At 40.5% G+C, this 22,417-nt stretch overlaps 1 protein-coding gene across 1 annotated transcript; it reads right to left on the bottom strand.

The window, feature by feature from the left end:
• Window positions 1–19,703: 19,703 nt before the first annotated feature.
• On the bottom strand, window positions 19,704–21,731 carry JUN (Jun proto-oncogene, AP-1 transcription factor subunit). Its single transcript, XM_074831900.1, has one exon. The coding sequence runs from the start codon at window positions 21,312–21,314 to the stop codon at window positions 20,370–20,372; it is 945 nt and encodes a 314-aa protein (XP_074688001.1). The 5' UTR covers window positions 21,315–21,731; the 3' UTR covers window positions 19,704–20,369.
• Window positions 21,732–22,417: the final 686 nt, after the last annotated feature.

Below are 22,417 nucleotides of genomic sequence, written 5' to 3'. Positions count from 1 at the left end.
TAAGATTTTTAATTTTTTTCTGTTGACTTTAGTTTTATAAGTAAGATTGCAAAGCTTGTTCTATTAAAAAAAAAAAAAAAAAAAAAAGATTTATTGAATAAATAGCCGGGAAAGGCAAGACTTTTAATATACATTTTGAAAGCCAGCCAGTTACCAAGTCAGCAAATTTGACAGCCAATTTAAGAGCCCAATAATTCCTCTGAAATGCAAAGAAGGGCACTACACCAAGAATAGCAAAACCTTTGTCACTTAGTTAATGATTGTTAACGCATAACATGGGAAAAGATGGTTTATTGTAGGGAGTCAGGAGGTCTGAATTGTGTTCCCAAATCTGCTAATGACTCAGTCTGATGATCTGCAAATGATTTAGTCTTCAGAATTGACTTAACAAAGTACTGAAGATCTATCCCAGTCTTGAGTAAATTAACAGTCCTTACTTAAAGTTTGGTGAAATGGGATCTTTATGTCATCATTATTATCGTTCCCATGCAATACAGAGATAGCAATACTTGATTGCCTTCACAGGAAAGTTTTGAGTTCTGACAATGGAAAATGTTACCTGAGTGCTGAGCAGTATTGTTAATATAGACAGCACTAGAATTTTTCAAACTCCTGAAAAATTTAAAAGCAGAAATTGTAATATTCTTTAAATATCTGTTAGTATGGCAGTAATTTCCTAGTGTTCTGAATACAGAAATTTTACTGGTAAACAGTATAAATGAAAGGGTGCAGTACTCCTAACTGGCCTTGAGGAGGAACATTTGAACAATACATGCAGGCAGCATCTCTTTCAGAGCCACTGTGGGACTTTATTTTGGGAAGATAATGTGCAGCAAATTACTTGTTACTAGATGCAAAGCACTTCAAAATATAGTTAAGCAGTTTTTTAAAGAATATTTTTGTTACAAATATGTGACTTAGGAGGAAATTCTGTCTTAAAACAAGAATCACACTTGACAAGAAAATTTTGGAAGCTTGTTGAATGGATTAATTTTTAGAAATTGTGTTTTAAAAGCCTTTGTTTTTTGATTAGTATTTATACTACTTTTAGAATTAAGCCTCTGTTCCAACAGTGACTTCACATAAAGATTAAAAACCCAAACAGTTGAGAAGAGATTCAGAATTGGCTATTTGAAGCATGCTTTTTGTTTGTATCTTGATAACTTACTAACTCTTATTTGTTTGGCATATAAATGTTTTAGAGAAGGGAAAACTATTAAGATGCAACACCTCTTCTCCTTTAATTAAGTGCATGAGACCACAAACACGTGGGATCACCAGGAAGCTCTTCATTAAAAATAAGAATGGCAAAATTTAAGATTACTAGAGATCTAAGAAAATAAGTGAGTTGGAGAGAGGAAGAGGCAAATCTTTGTCCTTCTTTGTTACCTTTTACATTTATTTGTTGTCTGAGGGGCACAAGGTGATTTATTTTTTTTTTCTTGCTAAGTACTTCACAGGCCACTTTTATTTCTGCTGGCTTCTTTAGCTCCACGTATTCAAGGACTGTTCCTGATTAGATTATTTTGAAAAGAAAACGATGGGTTTTGCTTCTGTCTTCTTTGTCAGATAGCATTTAGGGATCTTTGTGTTCGTCAGTATGGATATGTAGCAGGGATATATAGCAGTTCAGCTTATATGCATTGAAGAAATGTTATGTTTTTCTCAAGATGGGCATAGGAAAAAATTCTGATTGGTACTAGTGCAGGTTCAGCTTCAATAGCGTCATCAAAAAAACTTCACGCTGTAGGTGTGCTGATTATATTTTAATCCAGTGTGTTGTCAGGAAGCCTGTAGTGAGTAGATTCTCATGACATAGAAATACTGAAAATCTTCACATAGACCACATGGCTCCAATATCACTGTTAAATGCAGAAGTAAAGCTGTGTATATGTAAGATTACCTTAATTCAGATAGATCTATACTCGACACTGACTTTGTGGGAGGATATTCAGCTGAAAACAACATGGCAGAGTTTAGAGCAGGCCTTAAAAAGGGTAGTTGATGCTATTGATAGGAAATGTAAGTGTTCGGAACTGTTTGAACCCAGCTGTAGCAGGGAGGCTTCAGACAGTTATTTCTGACGTGCAATCTCAGTTTTGCTCCTAACTTGTGTCCTTGGGCGAATCACTTAATCTCTGTGCCCTGTTTACACAAGCATTAAAAAAGGAAATTTTTTTCCTACCTCACAGACATGTCCTAAGTGTTTATTAATGTTGGTGCAGTGCTTTGAAGTTATAGGGTGCTTTGAAGTTTTTGTCCTTTGAAGTATTGTTTTCTGACTTCTCAAAGATGAACATTTCTTTCTTAAATTAACACGTGCCCGTGTTTTCTAGCTTATTTTATGTTGCTATGTCATCATGAAATATACATTTAATTTTCTCTATTTTAATTTCTCAAAGATGAAAGCGACCCAAACTACCCCTTCATACCGGTGAGTGAACACGGGAGGTGCGGAGCCCGCGGCGGGAGGAACCTGTAGAGGTCACCGTTTCTCCACCGAGGGCTTCCCCCCTGCACCGCCCGCCGCGGCCCTTCCTGGCTGCTGCTGGGACGGCGTGTAAGGCAGCTCAAGGACTTCCAGTAACTTCTTATGTTCTCTAGGGCATTTTCTTGATAAAATCGATGAAAAGCCAAACATTAGTAACACGGTTTCACTCACCGTGGTATTTTTATGTTTCCCAATGTGTACTTCAATTTCATTTAAGACAATAGTTTGCAGTAATGCCAGCTGGTTATTTGGAATGTATCTCGCTGTAGAATAACTAGCCTGTAAGAGATAATAAAGCTAACATCATTCTCTAAACATCATGAGGGGATGGAGAAATATATCTGGGTAATCAAGGCGTTCTCATTAATGAACATGGCTCAGGAATAAAGCTTTGTTTTGGATAACCAGAAATCTAAGCGTGGCCTAGCTGGTTGAGATTGAACTATATTTAGGTGTAGCTAGATTGAGGAACAGCAGTGTTAGAAGTGTTCATGATGATGATTAGAGTGTACTTGACTGATTATAACACTGGAAGAGAAGCTGACTAGTCAGAACGTCTGCAAGAGAGACAAAATATACTGCTTAGTTTTGCCTAAAGATTAACTGCAGTAGATTAGGGAAGGCAAAAGGGGAGCCTTGGCACTGAGTGATCTTGTTTGTGTTAGTCATATTTCTGTAGAGAGCAGGCTCCGAGCCTTCCTGGTGCTGAGAAATCTCTGCCCGGGCTGGTATTTAAATGGGAGGTGTTCCCTAGAGCAGTGCCGTTCCGCTGAGTGGTACTGGCACATACAGGACACGGGGATCATCAGGGGCCTGAGCGGGGCCTGCTGGAGGGAGGGGAAAGCTGATCTCTCCAGTCTCATGTTTTGCATCTCAGACTTGCCCACTGGGCTCCCATCTCACCCTCCCTGTGACTCCAGCGCTGGCAGGGCACGACCGCCCCTGCAGAGGCCTGTGCCAGGCCCTATGCTTGAAAGAGGTACCTCGCAGAAGGCACAGCTTCCCGGCTTTGTCCACTAGTCATGGATGCTTTCAAAATACTAATACAGCTGATATAATTATTCAGGTATTTTATTCCATTTCCAATACAAGTCACAATGTTGTCCCAACACTATGGCACTATCTCCGCAAATATGAACAAATGAAGATCGTGTTAAGTGCTGCACCCGTGCAATGCAAAATGTTATTTTTTCTGAAGATAAGCATGTACTTTTATGAAGTTCCCAACCTGGGGTAGTTGTAAGTGGATAATGCACATCTGCAAAATGCCACTGATAGCTGTAAATGCTGACAGAGCAGGCTGTCTGCCTGGATCGAACGGTAGGAACAAGGTTTAACGTACGTAACCTCAGCCAAAGTGAGGATTAGGATTGTTTTTCAGTTTACTGTGCATATATTAGTGAAGTTTAAGAAGAGTGACCAAACTACTTAGAAACCATTTTTTGCCATTCAGGTTTCTGAATAATTACATTTAAGTATTTTTCCAAAGTTCTTCATGAAATTACTTGCCAGGTACTTTTCTGAGAAGCTATTTAGTGGAGCTAGAAAGAAAAAAAGCTTTCTAATTTAGCTTCACAGAGCTAAAGGAAAGCAATGTTCTTGTTTCAGAACATAAATAAAAGTTGATTTGAAACAAACAAAAAATGTTAGTGGTGAGGTGATGAAATATATATTTAGTTACTGCAATTTTCATGATGCAAAGTAAAAAAAAATAAATATTTTTGTTTCTAAGTGGTGAGTATTACTAGTTATTTGTTTCTATATATATTTATTCTGCAGAAGTCTTTACTGTCACAAACTTAATTTAAATTTAAGAACTAATTTGTGTGTTAATCTATTGACTAAACCTGGACACTAATTCTGATTTTACTAGTCAGGGATACCATTTTCCAATTCATTGGCTTACAGTTGTACCAGTGTCATGATTTTTATGTTACAGTTTTAGAGGTTTAAATGTGTCCTTTCAGACCAATGCTAATAGAAAGCAGTTATGGCAAAATGCTAGCCCTCATATCATTAGCATAAAAAGTAAATGATGTAAAAGTATTAAGTTACTAAATGCTGAGGCAGCTTCAAAGATCAGCAAAACCAAACGGAGAGAGGGCCAGGGTTTTTCTCCAAAATGGGCAGATTTTTTTTCCATTTTAAACCAAACAAGCCCTTGTGGTTTTGAGTCAGGAACATACACGTTGTCAGTGAAAGCTTACAGAAGGAGATACTTTATAGAAAGTTCTTTAACTGTCAAAGACCAAGATCCTCCTTACACCCCCTGTACTCATCAGGCTAACCTTGCTGGCAGCATTACTCCCAGGAGGTGAATACAGCTGTGCCACTAGATCTCCCACAGAAACGTTTTGGCCAAATTTGCTTTGTAGATGTAGAGTAATTTGTGAAAAACTGTTCTGAATTTACACCACTTCGCAAGCAGAATTTTATTTTTACTGATTATAAAATGCTGCAGATATGACTAGAGACTAATGCGACTTTGAAAGGAAACAATGTTTTGCTACATCATAAACCAGTTTTAATTGGTTATTTATTCAGTTATTACAGTTAGATGTCAAGCATTAGACATAGTGCAGACATTTACCTAAACAATGTCTTGCTATTGAAGTCTACACACACACTCTTTGAAATTTTGCCCTCTCTGAGGAATCTATTTACAGTAAAATGTATATAAATTGTATTTATTATGTCAAAAGAATTTTCAAATCCACTTATTTTAGTTCCACAGCTGGTTTTGTTCTGAATTTGAAGAAATCTAAAACTTATTACAATTCAGCATAGAAAACAATATAAATATTTTTTTATTCCAGTAAGACAAATTATGTTATAATTACTCTGTAAAAAAATGCAGTATGTCTTCTGAGTTAACAATGGTAAGCTTTAGTCTCTAGCAATACCACCAGCAAAAAGATACTGTAGTCTTGCAAGTGGCTCAGTTAATTCCCCCTTTAAACTTATTAGAGGGCAATTGAAACAGTTGGGCCTGGCTGAGTCTAATTGATCTTCCTGATAGGCTTCTTGTAATACATCAGAGAAGATTCCCTGCATCTGTTGCCTTCTCCACAGCTATCATTTCAGGCCTCTGTAAGTTGTTGGTTTTGGGTTTTTTTCCCCCCCCTTAATACTGTATCTTTGTTTCTTGTTTCTTTGTCTGTTTACCTTGAAAATGGTTCCTGTACTCCCTGCTCTCTGAGCTTGGGAAGGTGGATATTACATTGTAAGTCCTTTAAGTTTTTCTTATTGCCATAGTTTTACAGAAGACTGATAATAATTACCACCACTTAAAAAAATTCTGTGCAAGCTTATTTGTGACCCTTGAGTGACTGTTATTCCTACCTTACTTCTTTGCTTCTCAATTTTTCAATAGCATTGTTCACTGCAATGTAGAAAAGCAAGGCAACTCAGGATTAAGAAAGATTCCCTGACAGTGCTGGTTTAGCTTGTCTTCATTACTTTTTCTTTGACTGGAATTCTGTATTTAGACATGTAAGTTGATTTTAGTTATTTCATATTAAATGGCTAAAATATAACTCTCATTTAAATACTACTTATCTTACTGTTCAGTTACCTATCACCAGTACATATTCACTATTCTATCTAATCTTTCTATCTATAGGACTTCCCTAGTCTTTAGACAACTCAAATCACTCAAGAGGTTTGCTTGTAACCATATTTTTTTTAATTGGTATTTTTTCCTTTCTTCTGCTAGAAAAAGATATGGAAGCATTATATTTTTTTTTTTCTGATTAACTTTATTATCATTCATTTGTACTCCATCCTGATCAATTTGTTCAAATCATCTTGGATTTTTAGTTGCATTCAGTTTATGTTTGTTGTACATCAAAAAGAAGTTTAACTTCCCTGGTATAGCAATGCTGGAAAATCAGGCAAGTAATTGTTTCTTTCTTATTAGTGTTTTAATCTGTTCACAATTCTGTAATTTGGGAGTACCTTTTGTTCAGTTCCACAGTATTTCTCACTGCTCGAGGGTTTTCTGAGGCATATAGATTTGATTCTTTCACATGTTATCTCCTCTTTGCAGTTCTGACAGCTTCCCCTGTCTTCTGTTTGAATCCTCTGGCTTTGATGGACTATTTTGGTTACCCCAGAATGTATGTGTCTTCTGTGTCAGTATCTGGATTCCTGCACCTAACATTAGTTCCAGTTCAACAAAGTATATAATCGTACAAGGACATTAACACCTCCTATCTTGCTCTGAATTACGCTTTAGCGTTAAGGAATTGATTAATTGGAGCACTGAATCAGGACCTCAGCTATACTCCTGTTTGACTCTGTGAAAAATACTCTTGTTGATTTGGATAGCTCCCTAAATCACAAAGTCCTGACAACTCCTCCAGATTCATGGTGTTTGCTTTCCTTGGCATATCCCAAAACATCCTTCTCTGTTCAGCTGCACCTGTGATATTCCAGCAGCTCTCTTTGTTCCCAAGCCATTATGTCTTCCTACTCAAATTTCCATTCAAAGAGTGATTCATGCAGCAGGGGAAAGGCATGACCTAGCTGCCCCCTCAGTTTCCATCGCTTTGCAAATCATGTGCAGTCTCATCTGAACCGGAGCTTTCATTTCAGACCTCTCTATTCCCATTCCTGGAACTAATTCTTTTATTCCTTACTCCTGTAGTCTGCTCTGTGAGCAGAGAAACGTTTGCTGCATAAAGAGGGTTTTTTTGAAAAACCAGCTTTGGTCACAGGAGCAATGAAAACACATCAACATGGATTTTCTTTCCTCTAGGAATGCCTTTTCTCACAGCACATGAAAACATATGGTTGTTACCTGTGTCGTAGTTACTCTGTAGACAAAGGACAAGCTTGACTCATTATGCTGGCATCCTTTTTTTTTTAATAATAGCTTTCATACTCTGAATGTTTGGTTGGGATGTCCAGCTGGAGAGAATTGCATACCTCCCCCAACAGTCTCTACAAGAGCCGCACGCTCTTCAGTCATTCTTTCTAATGCTTTTGATGTCTTCCATTGTCCCCTGCACTACTTTCCTCTTCATCTTTTTAATATTATTACTACCTTATGCCTTTTTGAGTCCCTTCTTACACCATTATTCCTCTATCGTCAAACCTACTCATTTACAACTTCTGTCTCTTTTACTGTGCAGTAGAAGCATTCCCTATTTGAGAAAGTTTTTAAAGTTTGGTTTTGTTTTTTTTCCCCTGTGCCCAAATAGAAGTTCTGGGTTTACGAGACTCTCAGGATTAAATTGTGTTCTCTGAGACTTCTGGGACTCCTGCCAGGTGATGTGGAAGATGCTGAAGAGGCATCTAGACCCGTTGTAGTCTACCTGTAGGTATATTTTCTGCTGTTACAGTTCCCAGTGAAGCAAACTCTCGTTCAATATGTATAGCATAATAGTACACAGAATAGTAATATGTCTACTAGGGATTTTAGAAGATCCAGATTAAGGAAAGAATAGTGACTTTTAACAAGTACTTGTGCAGTGAATTAGCTACAGTAAGTAAAGAGATGAGCTAGAGAATCAACCTTTTTCCCTTGTGTGAGAAGAGGCAGGGAAAGCTTAGTTTCAACTAAAAGTTAATATAGCATCATGAAAATGGGATCAACATGACATTAAGAAATGAAAGAAGGGATATTGTAGTGACAGCTCAAGCTATATTAGTAACTTCATGTTTAATTCAATAAAATATCACTATTTAAAATTTATCTGAAGCAGCCAGAGCTTGCAGTAGAATTCAGAGCAGACCTACTAGACAGTATACATGGCCATGTCACGCTTGCGAGGAATATTGACAAATTTAGCTTAATTGCAGCAGATTACATCTCAGATTTGTACTTCCCATACTGTTTGATATCTGTATTAGTTTCTTTTTGAATCTTTTAAATCAAAAACTAGTAAATATCTTTTGGGCTCTGTAGGCTTGCTTTTTGTTAGTTTATTTTACAACAGGTTGCATTAATGTGATCTGGATGTGACTTTCAGTTTTGCATGGATTGGCACCAAAACCACCAGGATGGTAGTTTGTTCCCCCTTCCCCTCTTTTACTCACTGGCATAATTTCCATCCAACAAAGCTTTTCAAAAATAAGGAAGGAAAAGGCCTTCCTGTACAAGCTTCCTGTGAATCCTATCCAGATATAAAAGACTTGTGTAAAAGCTTGGCAGGCAATCCCAGCATATGCCACTTAGTGACTTCCTTACTTTATGCTAGCACTCCACGTACAGCAAATGAATCTGAAAATCAGTAATTTCCATTCATTTTCGAATAAGAAATTTTAAATGGTAAATTTCCTATCTGTGTATAACGCCCACATTTTAAATTAAAAGTTCTGAATGCTGACAGCATTAGTCATAGGAAATCCTGTATGAACATCCAGCACTTAAGTTGGACCTTCCCTTAGATCACACCATAGAAGGAGTTTGCAGGAAAACATTCTGTTACTCTTAAATACTGCATTGATTTGTAACCCTTTATATGCCATTGCCTCTGGTATGACTGCTTTTTTTCTAGAGCCCATTTCCCATTTTCTTGTGATCAAAATGGTATTGAAAAACTATATGTTTCAATACTAAAATTTTCTGTATTTTCATAATACACCAGTAGCATTCTATAGATACATATGTATACGTATACACCTTCCCTCATGAACACCAATAGTCTTCAGTGAAGTATTCAGAATTAATTGGAATTAAAAATATTGTTTTAGAATATTATATTGGATATAAGGAAACCAAGTGCTTCTAATAGCAGGATGTAGAATTTCTTTATAGTTGCATATATAGGGTTCATTCTCATACCAATATATTGCATAAAATACTATATACAATATAAGTATTTTAAAATATTTGATGAAAAAAAAAATTGGTGTTCACAGCAGCACAGTAGGAGCTTTGATAGTTTTGCTGGTTAACCCCTTCCCTTTCCCACCCTTCCACCCCTCCCACTCCCAGAGGCAGGGCAGCAGGCGGTGGGGTACATGCATCTGACGCAGCCGGTCCACAGCCCAGTGTCCCATCACAGGACACTGCCATCAGTGTGGGACTGTATGGAGGGGGTAGGAGAGACCTGTCCCCCACCCTCTTCTGCAGCTGTCATTCGAAAGGAGGCCATCGCTGTGGAGCAGTGTAATAAGCGATTGGCGGAGGTAAAACTTCAAGTGAGGTGTATCAGCTTGCATTCATTCTCAGTTCTGATACAAACTGGCTTGGATAAAAGTGAGACAAACCAGCAGGTTACCACAGACAGCAATTCCCACGCACCTGAGGCACTGTGGTAGTGGTCTGGGGGTAGTAGTAGTGGGACTACCACTGTGCTCAGAGCAGGATTAACTGGACATGAACTTCAGTGACAGCAGTACATTACTACCTTAAAGAACAGACTCATACCATGATGAGAGGGCAAATATGTTAATATTCACATGTTAATTATTAGCATCAAACAAACTGTATAGCTCAGTAAAAATGGAAAGCTAAAAAAGCCAATGTAACTTTGTAAATTAATCCATAACATGGTCAAGGCATGAAAGTAACATATACAGCTATGTTGCACAGGATCATTTTCATATTACATGGGTGAACCAACTTTGATAGTTTGTTTGCCTTTATTTAGAAGGAGCCATCCCACAATGGACATTATATCTCTTAAAAAAAAAAAAAAAAAATCCTAGTTATCATTTTCATTTAGTGGGAAAATCCCACACATGTTGAGTTATTGTGGAACAGCTGGCTTAAATTAGGGCTTCAGGCTTAAGGAAGGAATCCCAGAGCATAAAGTATCAAATAATAGCTAAATTCAAGATTAGGATGAGGTTTGTGATGTTGCATGGCAAGCATATATTAGGCAAATGAACTTAAAGAATCATAGGTTTTTTGTAATGCTGTGAATCATAGTAGTCCAGTTTTAGTTCAAAATACAGCAATGTTAAATATAGTTTAATATAGTTTAATAAATCAATCAAAATACATTTTAATATATTGTTCATAGGTGAGAGGCTTTAGATCATGCAAATACTGATGGATGACAGTAAAAGAAATAGAAAGCCATTAAAAATTCTCAGTATTTGAGAGGTCAACTTTTATTCTGACTCTTCTCATGAATTTCAAGAGCCTTTCATATCTTTTTAGAGCTTTGTCATTATGAATAATCATTTTTGGTGGTGTAGGCAAAAGTGATAATTTTTACTGGCTACATGGAGAGTTTCTGTTTGTTTTCAATCTATACTTATAAGACTTCTCTTTTGTAACTTACAGACTCAGGGAGTCATAGAGTCATTTAAATCAGAGTGTAGATCTCCATGAAGTCAGTATTATTCTGAAGATCCAAACCAGAGGGAGGATTTAGGCCAAGACATAGTTCCTTGATTTGGGGCTTTTTGGTTTTCTTTTTTAAGCCAAGATGTGGACTGCCTGGAAAAAGGAGAATTAAGTTCAGTACTTCTCTTCCATGCTATAGATCTCCCTTGTGCTTCTGACAGCCAGCAGTTATGGAAAATTGTGTGGGGGACTATGAAGTACCTCCTCATGTAAAGCTGTAGGTGGAATTTGAACTCAAATTCATTACTTATTGTGCTGTTGTCTGATGTGGTATCAGCTGAACCCCAGAAACACTGAGGAATCTGGTTTTGTTTTCATATGTTAATTGCTAGGTCTTGCTTGTTCCTGGTTTTATGCAATTGTACAAGACAGGGAGTTTTATTTCTTCATAATGCCCTTATATTACTACTGCCACCATAGACGTTAGACCCTCCTAAAGAGTCAGGGAAAGGGTGAGATCATTAGTAGCGTGCTTTCACAGATTGGTGGGCCTGCACTTCTGTGCTAGGATGGGCCGTGTATTCCCAAATGGAATGTTAGCTTTTCCTTCTTAAGTTGGACTGTGGACATGTCAAAACACTTCAAACTAAATTTCAGGAGAGAATACCATTGGAAAAGCTACAGAAAATCAGGCGGCACTATTCTTCAGCTGAATTGTTAGTGTTCCTAATTTGCAACAGATTTGGGAATTGAGCTGTTTCTAACAGCAAAAGAATAACTTTGTAAGATCTTCCCTGAGCTCATTACTTTGTTGCTTTTGTCACCATACTTTGTCACTGTTATCTTCAGAGTTTGGAACTGTAACCGGCTTTGCTAGTAGCAAATAGATATTCATGGTACTAACTGTGAGAGCATTTCATTAACCAAGTTGCCATGTTCAACCCACAAGCACATAACCATGGAAGCGACAACAATTAACATTAAGTTAAAACCCAAGCCTGTCTCTTATTGCCAGTCTGGCATTTCCTGTCCACTGGAAAACACAGAAGCAATTTCTGCACATAAGAATGATAACGCAGTGAACAGAGGGGGCCATGGAAATAGCTTGAAATTAATTTTGGGTGTGCTGGAATATTTTGTAAGTAAATTCAAAACAGACATGGAAGCCAATATCAGGAACATGTGCGAGAAATTCCATTTATAGGACTTTGAATAATAACCTCACTGCCCTCTTAAATAATTTGAAATATATATGCATAAAGTTAGTCATCTAACAAAAACAGTTTCATAAGGAGGTGTACTAAGGACTCACAGTTCTTGTTCAAGTTAATGGGTGCATGAAAAATGTTCACTGTGAAAGTCAAACCACGTTTTATAGGTTTGTCCATATGGGAAGTTGAGCTTGTTTAACCAAAAGTGTGAATTCAAATTAAGTTAGTAAAACTGGTACAAAATCTGCCTGGGCATTTTGGTAGGGTAATTTAAATTGGGAAAAATGAATGTAAGAGTTCTGACTCAATCTCTGGTAATTTGAAGATTGCTGGTGAGCATTTCTTTCAGAAGATGCCTCATCCCTACTGCTTGTACCTGCATTTATGTTCCACCTATTGCCCCCCCATCATTTCAGGTGTTTGTAGGGCTGCGTGGTTAACAGAATAAGGGAAGCAATGCAGATTAAGGTAAGTATCCTGCAATATTCTAAAAAACACTACCAGCACAAATGAGGGAGTGGGAAAAAAAAACAGACAAAGGAGGAGGGAAAAGGTGGCTGCTCAGGCTGGCACCGATGTGAAAAAAATGCTTCCACACATCAAAGCTGAAGCTCCCTAAGGCCAGGAGGTGGATCTGTCAGTGCTCGCCTGGCAGCAGCAGCCCTTGTAGCAGTTGTGGCCAACTTTTCAGCTACTGCAGTCCACAAAGTGGCGTATAAACCTAAACTGCTTTATTGGTAGCTTCTTAAAGCACCACAGCTAAAGCTCCTTGAGGTCATGCAGCAAGACCCCAAGTTATATCAAAAAAGTAAGACTGTGCATAGTTGTCTACCAGTTTGAAACAATCAGTTTTAAAGAGCTAGTGCTGTGTAACTTGCATATGAAATAAAAACTTAGTCTGAGGCTAAGCAAATTCCTGATAAGAAAAAAAGTCTCTTGGGACAAAATGTTTTGCTCTTGATCATTTTCTTTCTTTCTTCTCTGGAAATTCTGACATCCCTGTTTCCCAACATAAGATACTATGATTTTTAAACATGTTTTCTTTCTAATATTTACCAGTGGCCTGATTTCCAAAACTGGTATATCCAGCATCTTTAGGACTTGTGCTACTTTTTGGTGACTGTGAGTCAGTATTTGGAGAAAGAATCAAATTCGTCAACTTTATTGTTACTTTTGCAAAATTACACAGAAGCAAAAGCTGTCAGTAGTTGTGAAGCTTAGTCAGGGGCACTTCCCTAAATATACTAAGCTTGGGTGGTTTTGGGAGTGCAGAAGTGGGAAATAACATTCAGAAGTCTCTAACCAAGCTAATGTATAAAAACATAGATTCATCTGCATAGAGAAAAGCAGCCTTTTCACAGGTCACAGCCCTGAAAACTGGTGTAGTTAAAGAAAGGTAGTGCTGCTACCTGCAGTGCTGCACTGGAAAGAAATCTCTGCTTCAAGGAGAAGGAACCTGGGCAAAGACCACTAAATTCTTCTTACATCCCATCATTTAAAGAAGGAAACTTTGCTGTTAACTTTTCAAGGGTTAGCTTTGGTCAGTAACCTTGTTGCAGACTGACTGTAAACTCTTGTACTGTCAGTCCTGAAGTCAGCTACACTTACTGTATCGCTTTACATAGTTTTTATGTAATTTTACATATAAAAGCACTTTTTTAACTGATTAGAATATATATATATTTAGAAGTACTTTATCTGGTTCAGTCAGGGAGCAGGGAGAACAGACAATCAATATGGTAACAAAGCCAAACAAGTAAACTAGAGAAGGATTTTGCCTTGAGAATTTGGGTTCTTTTTCTCCCCTTTAGGTATTTGGGTCAGACACTTGGTGGTTATTTAGCATGATAAGGATCGTATCTTGACTGGGGCCCTGAGACACCACTGGAGGGTTCATAGTAAGTCTTGTTTTTAATGACTTCTTGTAAGGAGTTTTGAACAGCTGATGTCTGGGGATACCTTATATATAGGGGGGGAAAAAAAAGTGTACATTATGTATATGATGCAGTAGAGTAAAACTTTGCATACAGAAATTTGTTCATCACTAACACGTGGTGGATGTTTGCAGAACTTTTCTGTTTAGTAAAAGGAAGTGTCTCCTGATTCTAATCAGGTAATCATTACACCCTAGTTTCATCCTATATGACTAGAGGCTCCTAAGTTAAAAAAAAGTAGACTGCTGAGGCATACATAGGCACTTCCAATTAGCAATTTAGTTTACCCAAATCACTCTCTGATGAGGCCTGCGCTTTTCTGTTAACTGAAAAGAGAACCAGCAGTGCTCCTAACCTAGAGACCTTAGTTAGGTGTCAGAAGTTAAACTGAATAAATCCTGAGCTGTATCTTATGGCTTCATTTAAAAAGGAACTTTTTGCATTTGACTTCTCAAGGTGAAAATAAAACAACAACCAGAGCTTGCAAGGTGGGTGCAGCCGCTCACAATTTTTACTACTGTTAAAAGTTCTAAAACTACTTTTGGACACAAATTAGGATGAACTTTTCATAGTTGCCAAGGTCCTTTGATTTGCAGTCACACAGAGGTCAGCAGCTTTGAGGATCGCATCCCTTGAAGTAGGTAGGCTCCAATTTTGGCAGTCCTAGGCCATGCTTTTAAACCTACCAGTAATACATTCAATGGAGATTCAAAACTTCTTAAGTTATCTCTTTTCAATATGAGCGCTATGTGAATGGCTTTGTGAGTTTGAATAGCAACGTTCACTGGATTATGCCTGCATCATGCATCTTTTCATGACTTGTTCTCCTGCCTTTTATGTCTCAGATAACAGTAGACATCTAAAAGTCGTGCCCACTAATTCATCATCGTGGATGAGAACTCGGAAAAATAGCTATGGATGCTTGGTTTTGAACCTTAGTGTCCTCTGAAATAACTGTGGTTATTCTATGATTAAAATGATGCAGAATGTCCCTACTCATTGCAGTGATTATTTTAAGAATTCAGGGAAGCTGATAAAATTGATCTTTTTTTAGTATGTTTGCATGATAGCAGGTTTCGTCTGAAGACTTTTCTGGCTACTACACCATTCTGAGCGAAGGCTCCTGTTGCAGGCAGCTGTGCAGCTTGTTCCAGGACTGTTTGCTTTTGAGCTCCATCTGCTGGAATTGCCTCCTGTTTCCCACATCTTTGGTGTTATTATGCTGTCAGGTTTCACAGGAATTGGTTTTAATTTAAAAGAGAATAAGGAACAAAGTTCACAGTTCAGAGGAATTTCGAGAAGTCGCTGGTCCTTTTGTTTAAGGAATCAACCTAAAGATTGCTTGGAGAATACAAGGCTCAAAACACAAAATAATTGTGAGACTGAGGAAAAGAAATAATAGTTCTTCCTCCACTGTTGTTTACAGAGTTAGTTTCTAGGGATTTTATAGAGATTTGAATTAATCAGGTCAGTCATAACCTATCAAGTTCTGTATGAGATTTCAAAAATAGGTTACTCACTTTACTCGTTCTTCTGAATTAGGTTTTTGTTTTGTTTTCCCCTAATGTCTGTTGTTACTCTATAACTAGGAAAATTAGCAGTGTTTTCAATATTTAATTAACTTTTTAAAAAGCCATTCTTCCCCATTGTAACTGTGTTTCTAGTATTTCAGAATATTTAAGGACAGAAGGGACCGTGATGAACATCTAATTTGATTTTTGTAGTTCCATTGTTCCTTAACAAAAATGTACTGCAAAGAATAACGTGCAAAATTGGAAAAGAGGGCCCTGCTGTGCAAAACCACTCTAAAACTGTTTAAGTAGTCAGAGGCTTTCACGGTAAATTATATGATGACTTTCTACAAGTTTTCTTTGTAAGAAGCACCATTCTCTGTTCAGAGGGTATATTATAATGTTCATGTCAACAATAATGTATACGTGCAGAATTAGGATTGCCACCAGTCCTTGGGTGCAGACACTGGTCTCGGCAGCACGTGTAATTACATAGAACAAGCACTTCTCTGGAAGAATTACCTTCTCAAAAAGCAAACCACCTACATTTTGGATTTTCCTTTTCTGTAGTTGGAAGGCTGATACTACGTTCCTTCCCTGTCCCTAATGCTAGGTGTTACTAAGGTATATTCTGTTTCATAATGGGTTTGTGTATATGGTAATTTCAATTATTATTTCCTTGCTGTCCATCTGCCTGTTAGCAATATTTTGTGTTCGCTTATGATGTTTGCAACTTGTTTTTTTCTACACAGCAAACTTTGCCTGAACTGGTTTTAGTTTCTTGATGTGGGTGACTATACGCTGTTATACCTGAGTCTTGGGAACAGGAGTAGAGAGGAAGACATGCAGAACAGAGAAAGCACTAGACTTGATATTAAAGATAAGTGTTCTTTTTTTTTGTTTCAGTTCTGCCTTGCACGTCTCATGGACACGGCACACTGTGCGCTGTGGTGTTCTCCGGTGCCCGAGCTTGTTCCAGCCTGAGCTGGTCCATCTGCCTCTGCAGTCTATTCAGTAACGCTGCCCGGGCTAATAACCCCAGAGCCTCAGTCGGGGTTGTTCACTCGGGCAGAGCACTGTGCTGATCCAGCTGTATAAATTCCAATTTTGCTGCTGGTTTAGGCTCCACACTGCGCCGTGCAGTGTCTGTACGTGCTGTGTGATACTAGATAAGTGATGTAAGGCTGCTCTGCAGTAACCTGGGCTCCTGGAAGTTAGATTCTTTGCTTCCTGAAGTTGTGGGGATAGGATCATTAATGTGTATGCAGCAATGTACTTCACTGAAAAACAAATTTTTTTCAGAAAGTAATTATTATAATAGATTTCTTAGGCTTCTGCATGGGACAAAACTGTCAGCCATTTTTCACATAGGTTTGGAGAGATATTGTCTGTATTTCCTGACAGCTTCCTATAAAATGGAAAGATAGCTAAGGTGTCTCTTGGTCAGCAGACTTCATCACTAAAAGGGTACACGCTGCCTTATGCTGGTATTTAAAGTGCCATGTTTTGAGGTCAGTATTTTTTAGACCTACAGAGACGTAGGCGATTGGAGGATGGGGACTTTTCATAACTGCTACTGTGTTCTGAGGTTGAAAGTGGCTGGTATGTAACTCTTTCCCACCGTAGAATAAATTAGATTGTTACTGTTACTTCTGCACTGACAAGTACTTTGGATTTAAAGTTATTCAGTAAGTAATCATGGCCAAACCTCCCTTGTAGCTCACTTCTGTTCATGGGATAGAAGCGTGAGGGTTTTGTTGGTTTTAGTACAGACCCAAATTCTAATTAATATTCCTGTGTCCCAAACATGTTGTTCTGATTAGAGGCTCTTTGCCTAGGCATTTCTGTGTAGCCTGCCCTGTTTGAAACCCTGCCTTTTTCTGACTTCACTTCCTGAATCCGTTGACAACACTCACAGCCAAACAAAATACATGTTCACAATGCTGTTATTTGCAAAATATTCCCTTGTGAGTACAGCTGGGGCAACAAAAAGAGAGTTTCTCTCTGAATCTGAGAGAGAACTGACTATTTCTATAGAAGTAAGGCACATCATGCATTGGGCAATTTTAATCTCGGCAGTTAAGTAAGTGTTAAAACTTTGCGTTTCACCACATACAAATGCACGCACGCCTTTCATCACAGTTGTGCGTATTGATCACTGAGTGATCTAGTAATACACCAAGCGTGCTGAATTTTAATCTGTGCTGAAGTGAACCAGATAGCAACAGGCTCATAGCCCACCACACTGTTTACAAAACAGATGGAGGGAATATAAACTTACTTTGCCCTGTCTTAGGCCTGATCCTCAAACAAGGTGTGGGGCTGAAGAAAGGGTTCATCTAAGTCACCCCTCTTCTCCTTGTGAAATTGCAGAACTGGCACTAAAACCCACTTTGGTTGACAGTAGATTCTCTGACAGGACACCAAGTACCTCCTGAGCTGGACTGAGTAACTCGTGTCACAGAAACCAACCCCTCAGACCATGCCCACTTAACGAGCAGTGCTAGTACTCAGTAACTTTTTTGCCTGTGCTACAGAATGTTGCACTTGAGACAGAAGACACATAACTGCAATGCTAAATGTCTGTGTGTGCGTATTAGGATAGGGTGGAGCGGACTGTCACTCAGCTGTATTTAATTAACATAGTATTTTATATAATGTATTTATTTTTTACGTAATTAGGTGATTAAGCAAAATGCTTGCTAGTAACATCCATTCCATAACCCAGCAGTGTTGAGAGTTAAACATGCACCTTTGCAGGTAATTAATCTCCTTGCCCTGCTTATTTTGCTAGTTGGCACTTGCTAAATCCCTGTAAAACCACACCCAGCAGTGCTGTGTATTATCCCTCTGCTGTCTATTCCTACATATGGTCAAAATCAACTTACCTTCCGGGTTGCTGACATCAGCAAAATGTACTCTTGGCAAACTCCAGTATCCTCCTAGTAACCCTTTGTTTGGTTGGTGTTATTACAATTGTATTCCTCTGACAGCAGCAAACACCATCTAAACAGTGCCTACCTTGACACTTGGGTTATGATGTGGAAGGAGATTACCATATTATCACGTTTTAAACATTAAAACAACCCCTCATATGATAAAACACATATAATGGGGGGGGGGGGGGGGGAGTTAGAGGAAAGATACTTTTATGCTTCCTGTAAGGAACTGACCCACAGTAGTTGCAAGTTTCCGGGTATCATTTTGATAACAGTAAAGGTATACATATCCAATTATCCAGTCATCTTGTGACCTTAAACAAGACTGTCTACCTCTGTTAAAATTATGCTTATTCCTATTTTAAGGAAAAAAAGACATCCTGAAGCCTGACTACTCTAAAAAGTTAGCATTCACTAATAATGAATTTCTAATATTTTCTGGCTGTCTTCTGATAGCATCCTCTTTTGATATTTCCTCTTAGCCATTTGGCTCTAAAGAGCAAGCAGGAAAACATCTGGTCTCCCTTCAAATATACATTTCTGAAACTAAATGAATTGGGTACAGTGTTGAAAATCCTGATGTAATAATTGGTCCCATCCCTCTCCCCCATAAGTTAAGTATCATGTTTCTAAGGCATATATTTATATTGTCATTGTAGTAAAACCCAAGATTATTTTATAAAAAGTACAGGGGGAGTGCCAGAGAAGTTGCTGTTTTCAGCAACAGGAGATGCTGTTTTTCAGCAAGTTGCTCTTTTCATTTCCCACTAGGTTGAGTTTTCCCAGCTTTTCTATTGCTAAAAAGTTTAGAACCCATAGTAACACCCAAAAGGGAAAGGCTTTCAGGATAGGGAAAGGGTTATGAAATTATTTTCCTGTTGACAGCAGCATTGTCATAAATGTTAACAAACCAGGCTCACCTCCTGTCTAGGAAGGAACACATGAATAAAGGTGAATGTTTCTATTTTAAGTCTATAGCATGTTTTGTTTCTTTAAATACAACCACTTGCCTTATCTTCTTGAGGGCATTAGTTTAATAAAAAAGCATTCCAGGTCAAGTAGCCAGGTGCTTCAGTTATGGAGCAGTTTCATACACTGGCTTTCTACCCCTCTACCACCCCTTTAAACTGTGCCACTAGAATACAGCAGGCAAGCGAGTCAGGTTACGACTGGGAGCTACAACTTCAGGACAACTCAAAAAGTTGCTAAATTAATATAATCAGGATCTAGCTTCTCCCTCTCCTCCTCCTCACACATTCTCCAGGACATGCCTGTAGTTACTGAGTAAGTTTAACATAAACCCTAGAGTTCAGCACAAAGGGCATTTTCCCAGCTCAGGTACTAGCAAAAAAAATAAAGTGTGAGGGGGAAATGCATTTTAATTATTTTATTTTTCTTAAATATAATAGAACCTTCTAGAATTTTTCCAGAAACAGAAACATTAAAAAATTATACTTTATTACAAATGGTAAACTCAGAGTGCTAAAAAAAAGCCTCTTATTTACAAACAATACTGGGCAGCGCCCAAATAAACAACATAAAAATAACTTACAAAGTCATGAAGTAGTTTATTGACATTAATCAACTTTCATAAAATAAAATAAAAAAAGATATGTACATACACAATTTACTTGAAGGCAGGCAGAATAGTTCTTTTTTGTTTATCAGCCTCCCACAAACCTCCCTCCCACTTTTTTTTTTCTTAAGTAATACTACATAAAGCAATCTACAGTTTCTATTGCAGTTTAACCTTTAATACTGAATGATCATCGAATGTTAGGTCCATGCAGGTCTTGGTCAATGTTAAACAAAGATCTGACATCTCATCTGAGCAGGAACAGCACTTCTCGGCACAGTGCTGGCCGCTTCACTACTAACTCAAGCTGAAGGCTTGCCAGTCTTTCCACACATGCGCTTTGCAGAGCACAGGCAGGACTCAGCCTTCCAGCTTTTCCCATTAGCTTTATGCATCTGCCACTTTTGGTTTTTTTGTTTTAGTTATACCACAAGATCACAGTTCTCGTTTAAGACAGTCTCTTCAAAACGTTTGCAACTGTTGTGTTAGCATTAGCTGGCACCCGCTGTTGACATGGTTCATGACCTTCTGCTTAAGCTGTGCAACCTGTTCTCTGAGCATGTTGGCAGTGGATGCCAGCTCTGAGTTCTGGGCTTTCAAAGTTTTCACTTTTTCTTCCAACCTGGCAATCCTTTCCAACTTCCTTTTCCGGCATTTGGATGCCGCAATTCTGTTTCTCATGCGTTTTCTCTCGGCTTTGATTCTCTCCTGTGACTCCATGTCAATAGGGGACAGGGGAGGAGTTTCCCCTGGCATTTCAGGTACAGTCTGAGGCTCTTCTTTCAGAGCCTGAAGCCTGGGATGCTGCACCGGCATCTGGGGGTTGATGTGGTGCTGAGGCGCATAGCCCATGTTGTTTGCGTTGTAGTTCGGCGCGGAGTTGAGCGCGTTGGGGTTGAAGTTGCTGAGATTGGCGTACACCGGGGGCTCGCTGTGCAAATTCGTGTTGAAGCTGCTGCCGCCGGCCATGGAGGACACAGGTGCCATGCCGCTGCTGACGGGCTGGGCGGCGGAGGTAACGCTGGGCAGGGTGTTCTGGTTGTGCAGTTCCGCCAGGGCTCTCACAAAGCCTTCCGCGAACCCCTCTTGCTCGTCGGTAACGTTTTTGGGGCAGAGGAACTGCGTCGGGGTCGGCGTAGTGGTGATTAGCCCGTTGCTGGACTGGATGATGAGCCGCTCCAGCTCAGGCGAGGCCAGTTTCAGGAGTCCCACGTCGGGGGAGGTGAGGATGTCGGCGTTCTTGTTCCTCAGGTGCGGCTTCAGGTTGCTGGATGGGTCGGACAGGTTCAGCGTCATGTTCTGCTTCAGCACTTTGGCGTTATTATATCCATACCCGCCGCTCTCCGGCGGCACGAAGCTGGCGTTCAGGGCATCCTCGTAGAAAGTAGGCTCCATCTTTGCACTCATAGAACAGAGTCCGCGGAGTGGCGCCGGGAGCTGCGGCAGCGCGGAGGAGAAGCTGCCCGGCCGCCGCTTGCGCCCCGCTCCGCGCTGCCGCCCCAACCCTCCCGGCCGCGCAGGGAGGGGAGAAGGAGAAAGCCGAGCCTTACTTCTCACCGGGGCGCGGAGAGTCCTCCCGGCGCGGGCCGGGCCCGCGGTCCCTGGCGCTGGGAGCCCGCCTGGCCTGGCGGGGCTTCGGTGGGGCGCCTCGCCGCCCTCCTCCTGCTACTGCTGCCGTGGGGCCGGGACGCTGCTCCACCGCCACAAGTTGCCGCTCGTACTTTATATTTTTTTTTTTTTTTTTCCCTCTCTCCTCTTTTCCCCGCCTTCCTGCGCGCCCTCCCCGGCTCCGCGCTGTGCCTGCTCCGCTCGCCTCCACCCGGAGCCGCGCTGCCGCCTGCCCCGCGCTCTGAGCCCGCTCCCGGCGTGGAGCCCTTCACTTATCAGCGACCGGGAGCCCGCTAAAAATAGCCCATGATGTCACCCCGCGGGCTCCCCATTGGCTGCCGCCGCCTCTCCCGGGGGAGGCGGGCCGCTGGCCCGGCCCGGTGCATATCAGCCGGTCGCCATGGCCACCCCCCCCCTAGAAGCTTCTCAGGGCCGGCGCGGGGCCTTGTGGGATGAGGTAATGCTGGCGGCGGCTCGGGGCATTGTGGGCTGACGTCTTGTTTTTGAATATCTGGTTACCGCGTCCAGCGCGCGAGCGGGGTTGGCCGCCGCCGGCGCCTCCTTTAACGGCCACGTACCAACCGCCCGCCGGAGGGGCGGGGGCGACGATCAGCCCCCCCGCCCCCCCTCCCTCGCCCCCCAAACCGTCGCCTCTCCCTCTTTGTTTTCGTGTCCGGTGGTTCGGTTTTAACGGCCGGGCCTTGCGGCGGGCAGGAGGCGGGCCGCGCTCCAGCCGTGCGCCGGCGGGTTTCGGCCTGTCGTGTCTGTATCTGTGTGTCCGTGTCCCACCCGCCCCTCTCCCCCCCCCCCTCCGCCGGTGGTACGGCCCTTCAGGTGGCGCTTTGGGGGAGGCGTCACGTGATTTCCCCTCCCCGCCGCCGTCCCGCCGCCCGTGCGGTTTC

The sequence above is a fragment of the Strix aluco genome, chromosome 8 (genome assembly GCF_031877795.1).
Source record: "Strix aluco isolate bStrAlu1 chromosome 8, bStrAlu1.hap1, whole genome shotgun sequence".
Classification (NCBI taxonomy): Eukaryota; Metazoa; Chordata; class Aves; order Strigiformes; family Strigidae; genus Strix; species Strix aluco.
Note: the sequence above shows the minus strand (reverse complement) of the source record. Positions and strands in the feature narration are given on the sequence as shown.